This window comes from Nakaseomyces glabratus, chromosome M (assembly GCF_010111755.1).
Source record: "Nakaseomyces glabratus chromosome M, complete sequence".
NCBI classification, from domain to species: domain Eukaryota; kingdom Fungi; phylum Ascomycota; class Saccharomycetes; order Saccharomycetales; family Saccharomycetaceae; genus Nakaseomyces; species Nakaseomyces glabratus.
Window position 1 is genome coordinate 1240746 of NC_088963.1, and position 15627 is coordinate 1256372.

The window sequence follows — 15627 nt, forward strand, 5'->3', positions numbered from 1 at the left end:
AATGCTCTCTACTGAAAGAAATAAAGGAGAATAATAGAAAATAAAAATGGGAAATGTTAAAACACAGGAAATGAATGCTACATTATTTTGATGCTGGGATATTAAGATCATTTTCACAAGAAAGAGCCGTCGTCACGGGAAAAAGACTGGTTCTTACCTGAGAAGAAACTGGTCTCTGGCTTCCGCAAGTTGTCGTTCTTAGTGGCTCCACTAGCATTTTGAGATGGAACCTTCAAATAGCCGTGATTATTATAATTGGATAAATTTTGAGCTCCCGTAACTGCAGAGGCAGGTTCAAGAGGCTGTGGATCATCGTTATTACTGTACGATCTTACTCTGTTAGATTGAGATGAGGTAGTATACGTACTGAATTCGTCATCAAACAGTACCCTGTTACCAGTTGCATTATTTGTCCTAACAAATGTATCATCTCTAATCATCTTCTCTTGCTCAGTTTCATTTGTGTCCATGACAGCCTGTTTCAATTCAAATAATTCAGCCTCCGACCCATTCTTCTTATCGCCACCGAAGTAACCACTATTACCATTGACAATCTTTGGAATAAAGGAAACACGGTCGTCCTTCATCTGTTGGTAGCGAACGTCTGGGTTCCTGTGCAACAATGCTAGTGTACATGTGATTATGGTGAATACTAGCAAGAACAAAGCAAATGCGGCATTTAACACAAACAATATCACAGCCATAACAGATGAGACAACTGCTGGTTGTTTGAACAGGTTACTGAAGAACAGGAAGAATAAAGCATTGATGAAGTTCACCAGGTGAATGGCGATATTGAAAACATTAGTTCTTTTATCCAAGTATGGGCGGTAGTAGCAAAGGGCAACGAAATAAAATAGCTCGATCAAAAATATGATCATAGCCTGAGCTTTACCGTGAGTTTGCAGAACAGCAACAAATAGGGATCTAAAAAATGCGTAGGTCAACAAAGGCAATAACCACCAGAAAGTATCTGCCTTGAACTGCACATATAAGAAACCGTAACGGTTTAAAAAGTTTGTATCACTGTACAGTAGATATGCAGGGTTCTTGTATAATCTCAGAGACTCTCTACCTTTGATAAACACCCTTGTGGTTCCATATATCAACAGACCTGTGACAATCAGGAACATAACTACCGCATCAACCACAGCTGCTGGAGAATCTCTTTGTGTGAATTCCCAGATCGTTAGCAGTGTAATTTGGGGGAATGCGATAATAGCAAGTCTAAACAAGGTACCCTTGATGATACTACCCCAGTTCTTTCTGTATTGGAAAAAGTTTGAAGTTTCAGGTAGGATCTTAGCTCTTGTCAAGAGTTCCAGCAGCGCTTTGAAGAAGATCAGACCTATGATCAAGCAGAAGACAAAGAACAAGAAGAACACGACACCCGTCAGGAAGAAATTTGACAACTCGATGTTGGCTTTGAATGCCACTCTTTGTATGCCTCTCAGGACCAGGATCTTGTTTGAGTAGTTTTCTGTGTTTCTTTCATTTGTGGTGTACAATTGGGAGTCGTCCAGGATAGAGTCGAAGTTTGAGTCGCTTGAGGAGGCGACGGAGATACCTCTCTTCAGCAGGTTCCATGCTCTCCGCTGGACACTGATGGACAGGATGTCCTTGTTGGAGACCACCACTGTTGAGACACCGTTGGTGGCCTGGATGTACCAGTCGAGCGCCTTCTGCATGAACTCGACGGAGATGATACCCATTGACCACTGGAAGTTCTGGGTCCAAGCGGCGGCCATGGGGGGTACACGGGAGACACCCATCATTGCTGTGATGGCGAGGTTTTGGAAGTATATGAAAAGGGAGATGGAGTTGGAGGCGATGTGCGCGGAGGTGGCGCTGTAGCCGATCACTGAGACGAAACCGGCGGTCAGCAGACCCAGGCCTGAGACCGCTGCGATGGGCCAGGAGGCGTACTTGGTCTGGACGGTCTTGTCGTTGCTCAGGATTGCCTGCACGCACGCGAGCGGGGTCTTGTAGTCCGTGTCGTCCTCCGAGTAAGCGACGACTCTGATCTGGGCGTCGAGGTCCGGAATGGTGTAAGCGATGCCGGGGATCTGGTCAGTGACGTCGCTGTCTATCTGGTAGGAGGAGGAGACGTCTATTCTCCCGCTCGCGAGCGGGCACAGGGAGACCTCGTTCAAGGAGCACAGGTTGAAGGTCTTGTCGAGCACTTTCAGCCCGTAAGCGATCAGCTCTGCCTTGACCACGATCTTACCGTTGATGATTGTAGATGCGTCGACTTTGAAGATAACGGTCTTGTTGTGCGGGTAGAACTTAACGTCGAAGAAAGACGCGGTGAACTGCGAGTTGTCCATGCATGTCAGCAACGAGGACGTCTTCAAGTGTTTCTGCGACGCCGTAGCGCTGCTTATCAAGAGCACCAACCACAGGTACAGTGTTCGAAGCAGCATTTGTGTGTGTGTGTGTATGTGTGTGTGTGAGTGGGTGGTATGCGTTAGTGGGTAAAAGTTGTATAGGGTCCAAGATGCTATTGCTTATATATTGTTCTAGTGAAGTTACTACTAAAAATAAACATTATCGCTGCCGGAGGCAGCGATAATGTATTAGAAGTTCAGAAGTTCAGAAGGTCAGAAGTTCGGAAGGTCAGTAGGTCTGTAGGTCAGAAGGTCAAAAGATTAGAAGAGTAGAAGGGATCGACAGTAAGAGGCTTATTACGCGTCCGAGCCCCAGGCCCACAGGGCTCATCAAGAAAATTCTGCTGCGTCGGTGGGCATAGAGACGCAAGAGCAGCGAGAGCAGCGAGAGCTGCGAGAGACACGGAGAGGCATTTGGAAATGACGTCAGTTTTGTTAATTAAAACCCGTTCTTGTGATATCATGTGATGCACGTACTACAAGATACACATATGTGTATTTGCTCACTGCTCTTTGCAACTGCTCTTTGCAACTGCTCTTTGCAACTGCTATTCGTACAATCGATGCCACTTTAGTTGTTTCAAGGATTAGATGTGCAATTGAAGTTTGATTTATGAATGGGGTGTATATGTAGAGTATAAAAGATAATTGAAATCGGGGAAAGATTATGATTAAATAACAATGTATCAAGAGGAAAGGAAAGGGGCCATGACGGTGTTAGGCAATGGAAATGGCAATGGCAATGGAATGAAAGTTTAAAAAAAAAAATAGTAATTAATGCTGTGTAATAATGCTTCTTTTTTCTATGTTTGAATGTAAGATATCTCTTAAAAACAAAGACAAAGGGTACCTGATTCTCAGTCCTGAGAGACAGTGGTGTCGGACCTTGAATCATCTACCCCTTGATTGTTCCAGAATCGTAATAATAAGTTGGCATATCTTTGCAACTTATCCACGGATATTAGTAGCTCGAAATCACATAGAACAAGGAATTGTAACTCTAAATGATTTAGTTCTGATAAGGAAATACCACCAACACGGGCATACCTGGAGTTGGAATAGAAAAAATCACTGAAAAATTTTGTACATACGGTGACACCGGCTATCACCAATCTGTGTATGTTATATGAATCCATGACGAACAATTGATCGGCTGGGGAAGTATCCGCGGATTCACTATCTGAGCTGTTGCATTTTTTCGAGATTCTATCAAAGTATACTAATAATGAGAGAAAGACGTCATTTGTGGTTGGACAGTACTTTTGAATTCTCTGAAAATACTGGTAGAGTGTAATTTGAGGAACATGCTTACCTTTAAAGCTGAGAATGCTCTTGAGATATTTTTCTTTATCTGTACCTTTGACGCTCATAAGTTTGCTATCTGTCAATGATTCATCGTCATCGTGGTCTTCGTCTTTGTCTTTATCTTTGTATGGTTCCATTTGATCATTAGATTTTATTATCTTGTTCAATAGTGCTGTCAGCATCTCAAGCAGCTTATCAGTAGGGAACTCAGCGATGTTTAGCTCTTCTTCGACTTCTTCAATTTCTTCTGTCTCCGACTTGGCATTTAGCTTGGTTCTATAGTGTGATCGAATAAACTTCAGTTGTTCTTCATGGTTGGTTAACATATCGGCGTCATCATTATCGTCATCATTATTAATAGTACATGTGTCATTATCATTTTCAGTAGCAGATTCATGGCCAGGATAGTGGTCTCTTCTTGTCAAGTTTTCATCGTGGGCAAACGACACTCGAGGTTCATCTCTCTCAGTGGTCCCCAATATAGTTTCATCGCGAGTGGTATGGTCATATGCTGGTCTGGCAATGCTCTCCCGCAGACTTGCCATCTCATCGGCTGGATTGGTAGGACTTTGTAAAACCTCGACAGTACTGGACACAGTGTCATTACTCGATATTAGATGGCTAGTGTTAGTGTTCGACGCTATCGAATTCGTTTGTAGCAGTGTATTGTCCCGAAACGGAGAATGCGAAGACTGCGAGCTCGCAAGCGTCTCCTCAGTAGTCACAGAAGTACCCATCGGAAGATAGCCACTGCCCGTAGTCGCCACACTCGGCGTCGTACGCGGATAGCTCGCTATTGTGCTCGATGACGCATTGTTATTCACCACAGTCCTCCCACTCCGCGGTATCGGAATGCTTATCGGCGTGCTAGATGTGTTGTCTCCACTGCTATATGACATCCCTAGTCTTGGATCAGCTGAAGACATTTAATTTCTACCTGATTAGTTTTATTTTATTTATTTATTTTTTTCTTGACTTGTATTATAACCCTGTTTGCAATCTCTTATTATGTTGTAATTCGTTTATCCTCGGCGTGTGTTAAAGTCTAGTCTCTAAAAGATACAGATATTTGTAAATGGTTATTTGATATGTATAGGTTCAGCAAATGTTAAGAATGGCAGGTTTGTGTTTTGATAGCCATGGGTAGGATAGCAGTTTTATTATTCTCGTTAGTCCTTTTTTTTTTCCTTTAAAGAGAGCAAAGTCGCGATCCGTCAGTGAAGAGATCAATGATAAGCATGAGATGAGTTATTGTGTGTGAATAGAGTACGACGGGAGTGATCAATGGAGGAAATGTACAAAGAACGCACGTATTGGTCCTTTACCTTTATTTGCAAGATCCCCACTACGCACTGTTAAATTTGGTGACTTACAAGAGATAGGGACTTCTAACAGGTGTGTTATCTGTGTATTGTAAGTGTATGTTAAGGTGTTTTACCAGGTAGGTACCTCATCGAGACGGTGTCAAAGCTACAAATTGTTGTTATCTCTCGATGCTGGTGGTTGTTGTTTTTTGACCTCTTTGAGTGGAGCAACTCTCCAATTTCATAGTAACCTATTTGGCTTATAACTACAGTGGAGATACAATTCCATTTGCCCCCAACAACTAGCACTTCCCAGAAGTGACCTTGATTCTTATTTTTACAAAACTCTTCTTGCATCAATTGTTGACTTCCATAGCAATATATATAGCTGTGTAAGATAGATCGGTGCCAGCAGTGTCTTGCTTGCAATCTGCTTTTCTTGTGCTGCTCTTCATATCATATATATAGGGAAAACCTGAAAAATTGTGAAAAAAAAAAGGATTTGTATAAGAAGTCCTCTTAATTCGATACTTTAGTGGTTGCCTCTTTTTTTTAGTTTTGGAGTGGGGAAATATATAATTTATTAGAAATACAGTTTAATGTTTGGACTAAAAGCAAGAAGTTTAATCATGACTAGACAATTGTCCAAGTTGACCCCAGTTATCAGTGCCAATGCACCACCAGCTGCTGCTTCATACTCTCACGCCATGAAGGTGAACAACTTGATCTATGTCTCTGGTCAAATTCCATACACCAAGGACAACAAGCCAGTTGAAGGCTCTATCAGTGACAAAGCTGAGCAAGTCATCCAGAATGTGCAAAACATCTTGAAGGACAGCAACTCCGACTTGAACAGAATTGTCAAAGTCAACATCTTCTTGGCGGACATGAACAACTTCGCCGAGTTCAACAAGGTCTACGCCAAGTACTTCAACGTGCACAAGCCAGCTAGATCATGTGTCGCTGTCGCTGCTTTGCCACTCGGTGTTGATCTAGAGATGGAAGTCATCGCCACTGAGGTTGAATAAATCCACGCTCGTCTATAGAAGTAGAAATGAAGATTATATAATCCATACGGTAGGGAAAAGAACAATATAGGCTATCGATTTTTATATTACATAGAGATTTTTGAAAATATAGAAAATGAGCTTGCTCAATTGATGCTTAAGGACAATATGACGTTTTATACTCTCCTTATATCGACTAGATGAGTGCATGTTGTATGTAAAGCTTGTATTTACTTGATGACTATTACTGTGGCTGACCTTCACAACTCTGCACATCTCTGTATACGGTAGCATAAAGTGTGATCTCCACTAGCAGTACCTCAGGAAACGTTATAGATGATATTACGTATGATTTGGTTATTCCGTATGTAGTGTTAGTTATTTTGTGACTACACAGATACCAGAACACCCAGACATACACCCAGACATACTTTTGCTGCTAAGTGTTTGTATTTTTTCTGGAATTGTGTTCAGCTGTGAAGCGGGACTAATGGAGGGGGGATTCGGTAGGAGAGATGGTTTGGGAGGCTATTGAGGGTACCGGGGAGTGCTGGAGTTCAGGCAACTGTTCAGGCATCTCTTCCGGTCTAGCATGACGGCACTTTCCTGTGCGATGGGAAGATGATGTATGGGAAGCAACGCTAGCTCGAGCTGGCTAGCACACCGCAAGCCTGCTCTATCACGTACTGGCACTGAGTTAGAGTGTATCTCAACCACCGTCACACTGCCCGTTAGTGCAGCAGCACAAGCACCAAATGGCCGGGTTGGTGTTGCACCCAGCAGGGGACTTCCCTTTCACGTTCACACCCTTACACTAGCCACCATTGCCCTTGGGCCTAGTAGCATTAGGCTAGGCAGGGATGGGTCCTCTCCCCCCCCCCAGCTGTAACACCCTCCTTCTAGCAACATCCTAGCGTCGCTGCGTTGCTCCCTACTCTGAGACTTGCCCACTGCAACAACAAACAGCAGGAGTTCAGAGTCTCACTCTTTCCCATCGTGTCGGAGGTACACATCGTTCTCTGTGGGAAAACTGGAAAATTTCATCGAACAGCTTCTCTGGCAAAATATTCCAACCAGAGTAATACCAAAGTGCAAAAAAAAAAGTTGGAATAGCATTTGATATAACCATATTAAAGGGCTATTATATTTATTAGTCGCCGAATTTTCATATACTGAATCGCTTCAAGACCCTAAAGACAACCAAAGATGGCTCAACGTGTTACCTTCAGAAGAAGAAATCCATGTATGTTATAGAAATATTGAAAGATTTACCAGATATTACACAGATGTTCATTACAATCCATTCCCAAGATAGTATACCTGCCAGATAGGACAAAAGCGTGAGAGTGGTATACCCAAACAGCGTGGAGTGAAAATATAGACTACACTGAAACAATTCTGCGGAGGTTTAAGATATGTGGTTTTATCAATGCGCAATGTATTAGGACATAATTATGCTAATGTTTCCCATATTATGACACAGCGATAAACTATTCAAGAACAGTTGAAATGAACTAGGTGTGAAATATGTGCATCACAAATCTGTATTAAAGATATGAATTACTAACATTCAATTTTGTAAAAAAACTTTCACTATGGTATTTTATAAATGTGAGACTCTATTACTTTTATTGTGGTTATTTGTTAAAGCTATAAATCTCTCAGTTGTTAAGTTGGTACAGTAATTGCCCTGTGGAGGATGATCAAAACTGTTGACTGACCAAAATTGCATTACCGATTGAATAAATTTTGTGTTGAAATGTTTATGAAATGACTTATATTACTAATTGCGTGATGAAGAGAATTCCATATGGTTAAAACTATTGATTGTAATAGCAATGAGAGTAAAGATTGGGAATCACATTTATATAAAGCCAACGAAGAGCTTGCAAACTAGTTTATACAGACAACACTCGTTCCAACAAGATCAAGGTTGTTAAGACCCCAGGTGGTATCTTGCGTGCTCAACACGTCAAGAAGTTGGCTACCAGACCAAAGTGTGGTGACTGTGGTATTGCTTTGCCAGGTATCGCTACTTTGAGACCAAGACAATACGCTTCTATCTCCAAGACCCACAAGACCGTCTCTAGAGTCTACGGTGGTTCCAGATGTGCCAACTGTGTCAAGGAAAGAATCGTCAGAGCTTTCTTGATCGAAGAACAAAAGATTGTTAAGAAGGTCGTTAAGGAACAAACCGAAGCCGCCAAGAAGGCTGAGAAGAAGGACTCCAAGAAGAAGTCTACCAAGAGACAATAAGCCAACAATCATATATTAATTTAATAATATAAATCTCATACAACCCATTTTTTTGTATTTCATATAAAGAATAAAAAATACGTGGAAAGTTTTCATAAATTCACATATCTGTGCCAATTACCTTAATTTTATAATTTATTAGAAGCTGCATTATATGGCATACGTTTTATTACTAAACACAAGGCGAACCCTACACCAAGACTTGTTCTAATGAGGTGGATGCCTTTGTTCACCCGCTATCGAATGATCTCCTTATATCTGTGTATAGTAAAGTAAAATTGGATAGTGAAATTGTTTAATTGGTCATTATTAGGTTATATTATTAATTCATATACATATAAAACTAAAGAGGGGCATGGGCACGAGGAAAACTACTATCCTCTTTCTATCAAGCTCATGTCTCTAATTCTATAAAAGACAATTGATATTGGTTATTCATACAATTTATTTTTTTTGAGGGGGGAATCAGAAATCACAATCTAGGATTCTGTAATTACCACTTCAACAAGTCATCCTTGGCGTACAAGTAGTCATCGAAGATGAATTCGACTTCATCGGTTTCTGGGTTGTAACCGCCAACTCTGATGGATTCGTGGTTCTTGACGATGATGTCACAACCCTTTTCCTTTAGGAAGTCGACGTCGAAGGTAGTGGCGATACCGATGATCTTACAACCGGCAGCTTGACCAGCAGCGATACCAGCTGGGGCGTCTTCGAAGACAACAACCTTGGACTTAGATGGGTCTTCCTTGTTGATTGGGTAACCTAGACCTTCTCTACCCTTGATGTATGGTTCTGGGAATGGCTTACCTTGCTTGACATCGTTAGCGGTGATGAAGTATTCTGGTCTGTCGATGTTCAAGAACTTGAACCACTTTTGGGCCATGTCTCTGGTACCGGAGGTGGCAACAGCCCACTTCTCCTTTGGCAACTTGTTTAGGTCAGTACATAGCTTGACGGCACCTGGGACCTCGATGGAGTGTTCACCGTACTTTTCTGGGATTTCACCTTCTAGCTTGTTGACGTATTCTTCATCGGCGTAGTCTGGAGCGAACTTAGCGATGGCATCGTAAGTTCTCCAACCGTGAGAGATGTGGATAACGTGTTCGGCGTCGAAGTATGGCTTGTCCTTACCGAAATCTCTCCAGAAAGCAGCGATAGCTGGTTGAGAGATGATGATAGTACCATCGACATCGAATAGAGCGGCGTTAACCTTCAAAGAAACTGGCTTAGCTAGAGACATTGTTAATAAATTTGTTTGTGTGTGTGTGTGTTTTGGTTTTGATTCTCTATAAGAGTAAGAATGAAAGGAAATTAGCTAATCTACTAATCAATACAAGCTTATTATATATGTTTTTTTTTTTTGTATATTGATCATCATCTAGAATAGATTGCAAAAAAAAAAGTAATTCTAAGATAGTCCCAGTTTTAAAAAAAAATTTTCTTTTTATCGATCATCTGCAAATTGATAAATAAAAATATAATACTGGAGTATGAGTCTATTATCCAATATACTCGAGACATGACGCTATGTCAAAGGAAAAAAGAAAGAGATGCAAGATTTCCAAGTTATTCCGATTGTACGTCAGTTTTAGTGAAGGAGTTTTTCCTGCCTTTCTTTCTTTTTTTAATCCATATCTGTGAGAAGTCCCATTGTCCTGGATAGTCCCTAGCCATCACAGATCACAGGAGTGTATCACAGGAGTATTACAGAGGAGTATTACAGAGGATACGGGATCCAGACGCAACGGAACTCAGGTGCAGCACCACGTCAGTGCACAGGTGAAGGGACTTATCTCAAAAGACGTCACATGGCCAAAAAGTTTCTGGTATTTTTGACCCTCAGAGCCCCTTCACCCAATGCACTTCCTGGGAGGGAAGGGAAGAAGAATGACATCATGTGGGAGAAAGGAAAGTCCCCAGTTCTCTTTCCCACCATCGCTGCTGTTGCACGGCGAAAAATATCAACACAAGTACTACTGTGGAAGAAGAGGGTGGGTAGCCTTGCCAAACCCCATGGAGGTGTTGGCAGGTAGTATAGTACGTACATCGTTACGTTGAATGTCGTCCATGATAACAACGACTAGTGGATTCCCGAGACATGTATGTGGTGCAAGGGTTTTTTAGATGTTCAGCTACTGGAGAGAAAGAGATATCACTTTTCGCACAGAGTGATGTTATTGGCTGGGTTCGTGGAGAGGCACTTTATCCGACTCTTCCAGAATTGTTCTCTTTTACCCTGCCAAGTCTCTCAAAAAATGAAGTTCCCTTTGACGAGAAATTCCGATTTTTTCTGTGAAATGGAGTGAGCAGTTCTTTCTAAGCCTCTCTTCCTACAACTCTTCTGTACTAGGAGGAAGGGAATCACTGCGGGGGGGGAAGCTCTGCGTATGTGTTCTAGTGACTAGCGCATCAGTCCGTTGTAGTGCAGTGCAAGTGCAGTACAAACGTGGACTCGTTGCGGTCTGTGCGGTCTGCAATCTGCAACTTGTGATCTGTGTGATCTGTGCGTACTGCTCTGTGCAAAAGAAGAAAACAAAGGCAAAGGGAATTGATGGTGGGGGTCTCTCTCTCTGGGTATTCTTATCCCCCACCCCCCATCTTCAAAGTCACTACGGGCGATTGTTAGGAATGTATAAGGTCCTGAATATATCCCAGAGAATCAGAAATTCCTTCCCACCAGGAAAAATTAGATTACTTTCCTGGAACCCTTTCAGGACTTTTTTATATTGATGGGGACCCTTAATTCTTAAATTCCTATTGCTAATTTGGCATTGGGCATTGGCATTGGCTTCTATAGTTCTTAATTCTTTTGAAATGTGATAAGGAGTCTGAGAGAGAGAGAGAGGTCCCTTAAAATATAACTTAGAAGACCAGAAGAAGAAAAGTAATAAGGAATCTTTCACAAAAACAAAAATAGCCGGAAGTGTATTTGGCTTCTTTTATAAATTGTACAAACAAACTGAATACTCCGTTCCCACCCCTCCAAAATCTTTCATGTATAGCAATATATATTAGACTGGATATACAAAAAAATACAAGCGTACTATATATAGAAAAGCAAGGCAAATGGTATTGCATGTGAGGATAGATAACTTACCGCCGGATAAGTCATGGAGTCAGGTGAGGCAGCTGGTCGGGTCCATAGTGCCTCCCTCGCTGGTGCTGCAAGTGAAGATGCTGCCACCGATGTCCTCTATGGTGCCACCTTTCCAGCTGATAAAGAGCTGTGTGGTGACTCTGAAGGGAAACATCGACCAGATGACGCTGCAGAACTTGCTGATGGGCATAAACAGTTACCAATGGGACTACTTTGATCTCTACGGGTACGTCATACCTTACCCGATGGACATGAACGTGGACTATAGCAATAGCAACCCACTGTCGACGTCCCCAAGTGTAGATACCAGCAACGAGGATTACATGTTTATGGGCTCGCCTACAAACCAGTCGCTCTACTACATGCCGCAGTCCCCACCTGGGTCCGGGCTGGTGTCCCCGCCCGCTGGCACGACAATGACTATGCCACCCCCAGGTGCTCCTCCGCCAGTAGCGTTCGAATACATGATGCCACCGGCCAGCAGGTATATCTACCAGGAGAGGCCGCACGCAAACTTCTCGGCTGGGCCGGCGTTCCACTACGGCGGGTACCACCGGTACAACAGGCATAGCAACGACAGAAACGGAAATTACTCTAGCGATAGCACAGACGGATACACAAAAGATATACTGCCCTTGCTCAACAGAGACAGGCCCACGGATCTCAACATGATATCGAAGGACATGCTCAGGACGAAGAACCCCGACGCCAACAGCACCAGACTGAAACAGATATTCAACGAAATAAGCTTCAGAAAGCAGATGACTAACAGAGGCATGTGGCAACTGAAGCTGGAGAACTTCCCGCCTTTCATCCAACTAGATTCCTTGGAACCTCTAAGCCCTCAGGAACCGAAGGTTGACGTGGACATTGTGCTGGAATCAAACAAGATAGAGAAGTTTGGACGGTTAAGGTGGAGTATACTGAAGGATTACATCAAGCTGAAGTGTCCAAAACTGTTATCACTGTGTGAGTCTTCAACAGTGGATACCGGAAATGGTGTGTTGGTGTCAAACGTGAACAACACACGCGAGTTCTACGTAGGGGTATATGAGGACCATGAGGAGCAAAAGGTTATTGACGTGATAAACCCAGAGACGGACAAAAACTATGTAGGTAACATCAGCATTGAGCCCGGCAGGTACAGGGCCAAAGTAGTTCGTTATAGTGCGGTGGTAGGGTTTCATGACAAGGAGATATGTGATCTTTGCCTAACCGCACTTCAGGGCCAAGAATATCTTCTAGGATATAAATTGCAGGCAAGTGAGCTACCACCATTTGAGGAAGAGGAAAAGGCAAGTTAACGGAAAGTCTTTATATTTTTATGCATTACCAAGGCAGCATTTTCATTGTTTCTTTTTTTTTTAAATTTTAATTTTTTATTTGATTACCTTCGTGGTCGCATAATCGCCGTTCATTTTTGATCATATATTCTGCACATGATTAATATTCATTATATTTAGACTCTATTTAGCAATTCATAGTAGATAATTTATAATTTCATTTAATCTTCAATTCTCGTTACCCCTGATCGGCAGACTACACCGTTAGCTACAGCCAAGAGAATTTGTAAAGAATGTTCGTCAGATTAATAAGGCTTTATTTTTAAGTACTGTAACATGCAAATCTATTTTTTTTTTATGGAGTTTTGTTATATATAACGTCTATATAGTTAACAGTTAATGAGTAACGTATATCAAAAAGTATTGATACAATGCAAGTGGTATTCGTTATGGAATAAAAAGGTATCATAATGAAACCGATGAAGCTGGGATGCAGGAAGTAAAATTTGAGAAAAGGGGTTCTTAGCGACCTTGTGATAGGTTTTTATGCAAGAAATGAAGAAACTTAATGAAACTTAAATTTAAAGCAAAGGTTGGTATACTGGTTGAGGCAACGTGTTGTTTGGGAACCTCTCACGAGAAGAGTTGTTAGAGTAATTTGAAGGCGTTATAATGGTTGGTGGAGGAGGTGGTACCATCTGCTCGTTCTGAGAAGGTAATCCGTTCTTACCCATTCTTCCTATGATGTCATCTAGTGCTTTCACACTATTTGGTCTTGTTGGAATTGGGATAGATGGTACAATGCTGCCCGTTGTGATTCCAGTATCACTCAGTTTTGGAACTGCTTGATCTGTTTGTCTTATCTCCAAGTGGATTTCATTATTAGAGAGATCGTTGAACAACCTGGATAGAATGTCATCATTGATAATGCTTCCATTGAAGAACAGGCCCAATGAGAAATCTGAGTTGACAATATTGAAGAGGCTCTTGCAATTTTCCATTATCTCTATGATCGTTGGAGTTCCGTTGCTTAGTTGGTGGAATGTGAAAACATGCTCGTTATCACGGTATTTGATGTACACCTTCTTGTTGATGTCCTGGTTTGCACTCTCGGGTTTCATTGGTAATGTGGACAGCAGAGTGGCTCTCTGGGATGCGGAGGTCGGTATAGGGTTCACGAGGTGGCTCGACTCGCTGCTGTTATCGCTCATGGCTTGGCCGTTGTTGTTGTTGTTGTTGTTGTTGTTGGTAACTAGAGGGTACTGTGTCATGATGAGGTGGTGAATAGCCTCACTCAGCGGGTATAGGCACGGATCGAAGCCGAAGTCCTTCACTATACCGCCTACTAGTAAGTAAAGGGTCTTTATCTGTACTTCATGCATTGGCATGTTAGCCAGGTTTATTCTCACAGCGGGTGACATCAGCTTCAAAGCCAGGTTGGCCAAGTTTTCGTCGGAGGAAGACTTTCTGGAGATGTACTCCATGGACATGGACAGCATGTTCGAGAAGAATCTTTCGACTAGGAATGCTATCGAGGTCCGTATTGCCATTTCACCGAGTGTCTCCAGGTTAGCGTAGAGTTCCATGGACCCCTGGCTCGTTGCGATTTCCAGGCACGTCTTTGACTTTTGGATCTGCAGGAGCAGTTTCTCTCTGAGGAAGTAAGGCAGGCCGCCATGCGCTGGTTCCTGGTCTATGGACGGAGGGTGCTCGCTCTTGACCGGGTTGTTCGGGTCGAACGTGGAGAGCTTCAGCGCTAGGCCGTTGTTGTCCCTGTTGGCCTGCTCAGCGAGCGGTACTATGTTGTGCACCAGGTCAGCGACTATGTTCTTGATGATGTCGTCGTACTTCTGAGCAGCGGGCGCGGACGAGCTCTGGGCCATGGGTGGAAGCACGCGCTGTGGGTTCGACATCGGGCGGGGCGGTCTCGACGACGAGAGCGGGCTCAGCAACCGCTGGAACTTGTGGTCTGGCAATGGAGTCGTTGACCTCACGAACCGCATAGGGTCGTTCTGTTGTTGTTGTGGTTGTTGTTGTGGTGCTGGCTGTTGCTGTTGTTGTAGGGAGATAGGCACTGGTACGTGCATTGGCATTGGCATTGGCATGGGCATTGGCATGGACATGGACATGGGTGCTTGCACTTGCACGGGCACTGGCACCGGCATGTGCACGGGCAGGGAGCCCTGCGTCATGGCGGACCCCGTGGACATGTTGGACAGCGGCGACACGCTCGCTGCTGGCTGGGAGTGGGACTGGGAGAGCGTGCCCACAGGGGACGTGATGCGGGACGTGGCGCGGGACTCCGGCTCCTCCTCGCTGGTCGAGTAGCTCATGTTCTTGGCGCCGTGCAGCATGTAGCTCTTCTTTTTCGAGCGCTTCCTGTTCCTCCTGACGGACTGGATTGCCGCGGTCACCAGCTTCTCGAACTCCATCGAGCACGTCACGGGGTACCCGAACTCCGTCCGCAGGATATTGGCTATCTGCTTGATGTTCAGGTCTTGCTCGCTCGCTTTGAACTGCGACAGCTGGAACTTGTCGATGAGCTCCAGCCGTCTGCTGCTGAACCGCTTCCACTTCTTCTCATCCGTGAACCCGAGCTGCTCCCTGATCTTGTGGGTAGTCCCGTTCTTGGAGTGCTTGTTCGGGGCCATCACTATTGTTTGTTTATCTCTCTAACTCTAAACTCTAAACTCTCCCTGCCTATATGAAAAATGTGTCTTTTATGGGTTTACACACTATATTATATGATGAAGCAAGCGATGAGCATTGAAAAATTTCAATAGAATCTTTCCTTTCTTTTTTCCACCTTCCCCTTGTAACAGACAACGACAAGGAGGCGTTTCGTCTCTCTCTGTGTCTCTCTCTGTCTCTGTCTGTGTAAAGAAATCCCGCTACACACACATCCTGCAGCACGATCTACGTCTCTGACTCACCCAAAAAACCGGATTTTCACATGCCCTTGCAGTTGTGCTTCCACTGTTGTGC

The 15627-nt window shown here is 43.4% G+C and overlaps 8 protein-coding genes and 1 pseudogene across 9 annotated transcripts; 4 read left to right on the forward strand and 5 right to left on the reverse strand.

Annotated features, from left to right (window-relative positions):
- Positions 1 to 113: 113 nt before the first annotated feature.
- On the reverse strand, positions 114 to 2423 carry FLC2 (flavin adenine dinucleotide transporter FLC2; the record flags this gene model as incomplete). The annotated part of the gene is made up of 1 exon (XM_449878.1): positions 114 to 2423. One exon carries the CDS (start codon positions 2421 to 2423, stop codon positions 114 to 116), a length of 2310 nt encoding a protein of 769 aa, XP_449878.1.
- An 821-nt stretch (positions 2424 to 3244) lies between these two features.
- On the reverse strand, positions 3245 to 4618 carry PCL7 (Pcl7p; the record flags this gene model as incomplete). Its single annotated transcript, XM_449879.1, has 1 exon — positions 3245 to 4618. One exon carries the CDS (start codon positions 4616 to 4618, stop codon positions 3245 to 3247), a length of 1374 nt encoding a protein of 457 aa, XP_449879.1.
- A 498-nt stretch (positions 4619 to 5116) lies between these two features.
- Positions 5117 to 5353, reverse strand: GVI51_M12331 (uncharacterized protein; the record flags this gene model as incomplete). Its single annotated transcript, XM_449880.1, has 1 exon — positions 5117 to 5353. The coding sequence occupies one exon, from the start codon at positions 5351 to 5353 to the stop codon at positions 5117 to 5119; it is 237 nt and encodes a 78-aa protein (XP_449880.1).
- Positions 5354 to 5595: 242 nt separating this feature from the next.
- On the forward strand, positions 5596 to 6024 carry MMF1 (isoleucine biosynthesis protein MMF1; the record flags this gene model as incomplete). Its single annotated transcript, XM_449881.1, has 1 exon — positions 5596 to 6024. The coding sequence occupies one exon, from the start codon at positions 5596 to 5598 to the stop codon at positions 6022 to 6024; it is 429 nt and encodes a 142-aa protein (XP_449881.1).
- A 1185-nt stretch (positions 6025 to 7209) lies between these two features.
- Positions 7210 to 8259, forward strand: RPL34B (60S ribosomal protein eL34; the record flags this gene model as incomplete). The annotated part of the gene is made up of 2 exons (XM_449882.1): positions 7210 to 7246; positions 7910 to 8259. 2 exons carry the CDS (start codon positions 7210 to 7212, stop codon positions 8257 to 8259), a joined length of 387 nt encoding a protein of 128 aa, XP_449882.1.
- Positions 8260 to 8752: 493 nt separating this feature from the next.
- Positions 8753 to 9502, reverse strand: GPP1 (glycerol-1-phosphatase RHR2; the record flags this gene model as incomplete). Its single annotated transcript, XM_449883.1, has 1 exon — positions 8753 to 9502. The coding sequence occupies one exon, from the start codon at positions 9500 to 9502 to the stop codon at positions 8753 to 8755; it is 750 nt and encodes a 249-aa protein (XP_449883.1).
- Positions 9503 to 10070: 568 nt separating this feature from the next.
- Positions 10071 to 10295, forward strand: GVI51_M12419 (uncharacterized protein; the record flags this gene model as incomplete). The annotated part of the gene is made up of 1 exon (XM_449884.1): positions 10071 to 10295. The coding sequence occupies one exon, from the start codon at positions 10071 to 10073 to the stop codon at positions 10293 to 10295; it is 225 nt and encodes a 74-aa protein (XP_449884.1).
- Positions 10296 to 11328: 1033 nt separating this feature from the next.
- On the forward strand, positions 11329 to 12663 carry GVI51_M12441 (uncharacterized protein; the record flags this gene model as incomplete). The annotated part of the gene is made up of 1 exon (XM_449885.1): positions 11329 to 12663. The coding sequence occupies one exon, from the start codon at positions 11329 to 11331 to the stop codon at positions 12661 to 12663; it is 1335 nt and encodes a 444-aa protein (XP_449885.1).
- Positions 12664 to 13223: 560 nt separating this feature from the next.
- Positions 13224 to 15293, reverse strand: GVI51_M12463 (annotated as a pseudogene). The gene has a single exon. A coding segment is annotated over exon 1 (2070 nt).
- Positions 15294 to 15627: the final 334 nt, after the last annotated feature.